Raw genomic sequence first — 6,942 nt, 5'->3', positions numbered from 1 at the left:
CAAGAATGGGAGATGGTAGTAGTAGAAAATGCCATACCTACCCTCCAGTGTAAAATACTTCATCATGGTGTAGTAGACTCATCCCATGGGTGAGGAAGCTCCTCCCTGTTGAATCCTCCAGCCCTATTGATAGGGTTCTCACCTTGGCAGAAAAATTGGTTGAGGCTGGTAGAATCCGCAATGCGGCTCTGCTTTTTCCATTTTTTTCCCTCCATTGAAAGGCTCGTCACTTGAGCAATGACCTCTTCGCTGATTTTGAAAGAGATTCCCCCCATGGTCACCCTTCTATCCTCCTAGGAAGTCACAAATTGTTTGGAGAGTCTCTTGTCATTGCCCTTCATATTTTCCATGAATTTGTCAATACCACCTTCAGTGCACACAAACCAGGCCGCTGGTTTGGCTTTGAACTCGTCCACTTTATTGGGTTCCAGTCTAAGCCTGTCCCCCCCATTCTTGAATCCTCCAGTTTCACAATTTGAGAATGACAAAAAACTAGAACACAGAGCCGAAGAAAACTCAAGACAGAATGGTTCAGAAAAGTGTGTCGGACTTGAAATAAACAGTCATAATAATCATAGTGATTATTATCCCTTAAAATCCCGTAGATATCGATGGCCGGAGATCTACTCAGAACATGCAAGCCTTCACTCTGGCCAATGTGAGTTGATAGATCCCTAACACTGCCTTTACCATCACCAATTGGCTTCGTTCGAATAATAATTAGAGGGTAATCATTCCCAATGTCAGTACTTTCATCATAAATCCATCCCATGTGGTAGTGGTGACTCAGCCTACCCTTGATATGTGGTCATCTAGGGTAGAAGTTGGTGGGATCTCCGCACCAATTTAAAAATTGCAAAAAGGTTTCCTTCATCATTGAGTGGATAGGACAGTCCTTTCCTAGATAAAGGCCTTTTCCTTTTCCAAGATTTCCTTAATGGTGATTGGTAGCAGATTAGGGTCTCTCCAGCATCGTAAGCCATTCTGTAGCCTTCCTTCAGCTGCCATGGAATCGGCGGCTTTGTTTCCTTCTCTGAAGATGTGGCATATAGTGAAGTCCTCTATTTTGACCAGAAAGCACCTAATGTCCCTCAAAATAGGTTCTACTCTCCATCCTGCTGAAGCGTTTCCTTTGGAAGAATCAATAATGATTTGAGAATCTCCTTCAATTTCTAGGTGTTTTATTCCTATGGAGTTAGCCATTTTCAGACCCCAAAGGAGGGCCATTCCTTCAGCTTGAGTGATCGTATTATCCCTTAGGTTGCTAGCATAGGCTGCAACCATGTTCCCTAGATGATCCCTAATGACTCCACCACCTGCCTGACAGTTGCCTTGAGCAGAGCCATCAAAATTCTACCAAAGGAAACGCAAGGCACATAGTATCCCAGAGCAAGGCATTTTTTTCCTCTAAGCCAGTCCATAAAAAGTTTCTTTGGATTTTTTCAAGTTTTTCTCCCATGGTCCCTGATATTTTAAACATGGAGAGGAAGTACACCGGAATTCCTTGTAGGGAGGCTGCGAGAAGTTGGAGCTTCCCCGCACTACTGAGGAATTTCCCTTTCCATCCTGTGAGTTTTTTCTGCATTCATTCCAAGATAGACTTCCTTGACCATGAGGGGGAGACCCAGGTAGGTCCCCAGGAGAGTTGCCACTTTGCATCCAAGGATGAAGAGAATTTTGAGTTGGAGGTCATTTAGAGTGTTGAAGAAGTAGAGATTACTCTTCTCATAGTTGATGCATTGTCCCGACACCTTGGCGTAGTCCGCCAATAGGATCTTCCATCCTTTAGCCTCCATGACAAAAGTCCTACCAAAAAGGAAAGTGTCATCCATGAACTATTGAATATTAGAGGGAGGGAGTGTGGAGGCCGCTTTGAATCCTTGGAGCCTACCATTGGTGACCAGATGGGTCACATTTCTGTTTAAGACTTCAGCTATCATGATAAACAAATAAGGGGATAAAGGATCGCCCTGCCAGATACCTTTCTTAGCTTTGAAGCATCCCCTAGGAGTCCCATTAATCAGTACTAAGAATTGAACCATGGTCACACATTCTCAAATCATATTCACCATTTTTTGGTTAAATCCCAGTTTTAGAAGCACTTTGAAAAGAAACTCCCAATTAACCTTATCATAAGATTTTGATATATCAAGTTTAAAGGCCATACCTAGTAATTTGCTCCTATCCATGGAGTGGATTATCTCATGAGTTGTAATGGCAACATCCAAAATTTGGCATCCCGGGAAGAAGCCTTTCTAGGACGGACTGATAAATTTTTCCAGGAAGGGTTTAATCCTATTCACAAGGACCTTGGAGAGAATTTTATAAATGGTATTGCAGAGACTTATGGGCCGATACTCCTTCAAGCAACTGGGAGTAGTGGTCTTGGGGATGAGGATAATGAAGGTGTTGTTGATCTTTTTCAGCAGTCTCCCCGTTTTGAATAAATCTTGAACAACTTTGGTGACATCGTAACTAACAATGTCCCAAAAGTCCTGGAAGAACATTGGGGGGAAACCATTCGGTCTCGGTGTCTTGTAGGCTCCGATAGCAAAGACAGCCCTGTGAACTTCATCGATCGAGATGGGAGCCAAAAGTTGTCGGTTGTCATCCTCTTTGATGGCCATCAACAACTTACTAACAAGGTAGTCCTGAAGCAGAGAATCCCTTCCACCATCCACATACAGTCTGGTGAAAAAGTCCACCGCATTCTATCCAAGTAGAGAGTCCTCAGAGATCTCCTAGCTAGTTTCATCCTTAATAATTTTGATATAGTTTCTCCTCTTGTGGATAGAAGCCGATCTGTGGAAGAAAGAATAATTTATGTCCCTTTCTTTCAACCACTAGATCCTGGATCTTTGCTTCCAGTACACTTCTTCCCTGGAGAGGGTATCTTTCCAGCTCTTGCGGCAATCTTCCTCCTCCTTCAAAATGGGGTCCGGGGGGTTACTGATAGCCATAATATTCTGAAGTTGTTCCAGTCTAGCTCCCAGGTCCTTCTTTCTTTTGAAGATATCTCCAAATGTGGTCCTATTCCACCCTTTGACTTCCTTGCTAATTAACTTTAGTTTCTCCATAATTCTAAACATGGCAGTCCCTTGGATCGGGGTGGTCCACCAGCATCTTACCATTTCCCTAAAGTCTGGGTGGGAGGCCCACATGATCTCATAGTGAAAGGGGGGGGGGACCCTAGTAGGGTCTGTCTTTCCAGTGGAGAAGAAGGGGGTTGTGGTTAGATGCAGTTCTTGGGAGGGTTTTCAGGTAAGAGCTATTTCCAATGTCCCTATTGGTGGAAATTAGGAATCTATCTAGCCTGACTTGAATAAGATGTTTGCCTTTCCTATTATTCGACCAGGTGAAGGGGCCACCTTGCAGATCAATATCCATGAGGCTTGTAGCATTGATGAAATTGGCTAGGTCGCCCATGCTGTTAGAGAAATCTTCCAAACCACCACACTTTTCGAACGGGTAGAGGGGGGAGTTGAAATCTCCCACAAGCATAAACCGGTGTATCTAGTTAGTCCTAATGATATTAGTCCTAAAATTGAGAAAATTAGAAATTAAATGAGGAAGAGGCATTTTGTTTTTTCTAAATTAGAAATAAATTGTGTAAAAGTATTTTTATTTAGAAATGAGATTGCTGGTCGAAAACTTTGCCATTTAACCTAGGTTTGAAAATATTTTGGGGAATTTTTTTTGGAGAGGATTTTTTAAACCATTTTTGGAGGACTTTTGGAGGAAAATTTTACATTCCAAAATTTTTTATTTTTTTTTAGTTTGGTTGAAGGATTTCTACAGTTGGGAAAATTGGTAGCTCTTTCCAAATTTTTATCCAAGAAAGCTTAACCAGTTTGGTTGAAGGATTTCTATAGTTGCAAAAATTGGTAGCTCTTCCCAAACTTTCATCCAGGAAAGCTTAACCAGGTTGGATTATTTGATCTATTGTTTTGTTTAACAAAAAAAAAAAAAAGGGAAATGAAAACTTTTTTTTGAATTCTTGTTTGTTTCATTGTTTTGATTGTTTGAATTTGTTCATTAAATCTGCCTGAGAATAAAAAAATAAAAAAATCCAAGGGATATAACATATTTGGGGGTTAGAGGCGACATGGGTGCCAAGTGAAAAGGAGCGGGAATCCCAAATTTCAAATTGGGAAATGGCGGAATTCCTGGGGAAGGCGGATTTCCTAGAAATTGCAGTTCTTCTAGGATCGGAACTGGCAAGTAGGCAGGAGGTGAGACATCTCAAGGGTCAGAAGAGGACAAGGAAAAAGCCAAACCGGGAGAGGAAAAAGATTTGAACCCCGGGGACCCACACGATAGAGGTAAAGGAAAAAAATGGTCTTCGCTCTTTGGAGTGAAGCCGCTGGTTAAATCTGGGCTTCTAGAAGTAACAAACATTTCAGACCTCGCTTCTGGACTGGTCGCTATTTCCGTTCTGGACAAAGTGGTTGATATGACTATAGCTGGTCTATCTATGACATTATTGGGATGATTCTCTGTCTTTAGGGCTAACATCAATGATGTTAGGAATTTCATAAGGAGAAAATGTATTGTAAAAGGACAAGTGGAAGTGGTGGCGTTGCCTAGAGGGTATTTTACCTTCGCTTTCAAATCTGAAGAAGACATGAAAAAAGATCTTTGCGAAGGCACCTAGATGTTTGGCAAGTCATCCCTGGCTCTTCAGAAATGGGCCCCGAATCTCATCCTGGATGAATCCTTCTTCATTTCTGTGCCAGTCTAGACACGCCTCCCGAGTCTTCTGCTGGAATACTGGAACGAGGAAGTTTTCAAGGGCATTGCAAAATCCTTTGGAGAACTCTTGTCGATCGACCCGATGATGGTGGCTAAATCAAGGTTAGTCTTTGCTCACATCTACGTAAATTTTAACCAAATCACAGATATGCCTCAATCCATAGATATCATATCTAAACTAGGAAAATGGTCCCAAGCTATTGAATATGAATCTCTACCGTTTGCCTATTTCCACTGCAAAAAATCGGGGCATTGGGCAAAATCATGTTTGATCAAGAAAGGTAAGGAAATCAAGACTTATAGTAATACTAAGAACAAAAAGATCTGACAAATGACAAACAAAAAAGCAGATTCATCAACATCCAACTGTAACCAAAAAAAGGATGCAACGGATCTTATGAATGAAGTCAAGAGGACTGGGAGTAGCAGCAATGATAAACAAGATTGTGTTTTCTCCAATGACCTACCAAAGAGCTCTAAAGAAGCAGAGCCAGGAACTGATTTGAACAATAAAAAAAACCCAGAAGCTCAGGAGAATGGATCTATTAGTCAAGAGAAGGAAGAAACCATTCCGGACTAGGAGGACGGATCAGCTAGCCAGGAGAAGGAAGAATCCTTTCCAGCCTCTTCACTCTCTAAATCGGCCGAGGTAAACTTTTATGAAGCCCAAGACCCTTCTGATACTGAGCCATTACTACTTTTAACTAATGGAAGCCCAAAGCCTCTCCTTTGTAAAACCCCTTCCCAAAGTGTGAATATACTGGATGAGATTCTCCGGATACCCGGGTCGAGAGAAGGAAAATCGAACAAGGAGGAACTTAATGGAGGAATCTCAACTAGAAGCAAGATCAAGAAAAAGGCAGATGTTGGAAGTCAGAATAAAAAGTAGAAGTCAGAATAAAAAGTAGGGAAGGCCATCCCTAAAACATCAAAGGGAACATGAAAGCTGGAAGAACCATGCTGATGGAACACAGTGTTCCATTGAGTCAGCCCTATCCCGAGTTAAAGCATGAAAATAATATCCTGGAATATCAGAGGGCTAAACACCCCTCATAAGCAAGATGTGTTATGAAATATCATCAGAGATCATAAACCGAATGTGATCCTTGTTCAGGAAACCAAGATGTGTACAGAAAAAGTTGAAAGGATCAGAATTTTCAAGGAAAATGGAGTCATATGATCTAACTCGGAGGGAGATTCTAGAGGAACAGCAATTTTTTGGAACAAAAAAACCATAATAGGAAAGGAAATCATCTCCACTTTTAATAGGAACTCAGTTCAACTTGAGCATATTAAGGACAACTTTGTATGGGTGTTATCTAATGTCTATGCTCCTAATACCAAATCCGGGAGAGCTAAATATTGGAAAAGCCTTGCTGCTGACAGACTCCGGTTTGTTGATCAAAGCTGGATTATTATGGGAGACTTCAATACCCCACTCAAAGATGAAGAAAAGACGGGAGGTATCCCTTTACATCTTGATGGAAAACAAGACCTTATGGATTTCATTAATGACCAAGCTCTCATTGATGTAGATCTCTAGGGCATCAATTACACCTGGACCAATAAAAGAACCGGAGCTGATTTGATTCAAGTTAATCTTAATAGATCTTTAATTTCTCTTGACTAGCTTTCTAAGTATAGCTGCTCCCTTGCTTCTGTTATCAAAATTGGTTCAGGCCATTTCCCCATCTCCTTTTCTGCCAACTGTTTTTCGGCAAAGGGAAACTTCTCTTTTAGATTTGAAAAAGCTTGGCTCTCCCATCCTTCTCTAGAAGCTTGCATTGCTGGATGGTGGAACTCTGAAGTGGAGGGAAAGGCTCTTTTTAGAATTACCAAAAAGCTCAACATCATAAAAGCCAAAATTAAAACCTAGAACAAAGAGATTTTTGGGGACATATTCAAGAACAAAACTCAAGTCAAAGTTGAAATAAAGTATGTACAGGATAGAATCCAAGAGGTGGGGTTGACTGAAGATCTTAGGATGGCTGAAAAAGGTCTCTTATCTAAATACCACTCTATCATTTCTAATGAAGAGACTTTCTGGAGACAAAGATCCAGAGCCTTGTTCCTGAAGGAAGGAGATAAAAACACCCACTTCTTTCACTTAATTGCTCTTAAGCACAAGGCAGCCAATAGAATATCCAGACTAACCTGCAATAAAGGCATCCTAATAGAGGATTGTGACAT

At 41.2% G+C, this 6,942-nt stretch overlaps 1 protein-coding gene across 1 annotated transcript; it reads right to left on the bottom strand.

Annotated features, from left to right (window-relative positions):
• Nucleotides 1-900: 900 nt before the first annotated feature.
• Nucleotides 901-1,284, bottom strand: LOC131857436 (uncharacterized). The gene has a single exon (XM_059210023.1). It carries the CDS (start codon nt 1,282-1,284, stop codon nt 901-903), a length of 384 nt encoding a protein of 127 aa, XP_059066006.1.
• Nucleotides 1,285-6,942: the final 5,658 nt, after the last annotated feature.

Source organism: Cryptomeria japonica, chromosome 1 (genome assembly GCF_030272615.1).
Source record: "Cryptomeria japonica chromosome 1, Sugi_1.0, whole genome shotgun sequence".
Taxonomy (NCBI): Eukaryota; Viridiplantae; Streptophyta; class Pinopsida; order Cupressales; family Cupressaceae; genus Cryptomeria; species Cryptomeria japonica.
This window is presented reverse-complemented; position numbering and strand designations above follow the sequence as displayed.

Excerpts from the sequence above, each read along its gene's own strand:
- LOC131857436 (XM_059210023.1), bottom strand. The coding sequence starts at position 1,284 with ATGGTTGCAGCCTATGCTAGCAACCTAAGGGATAATACGATCACTCAA.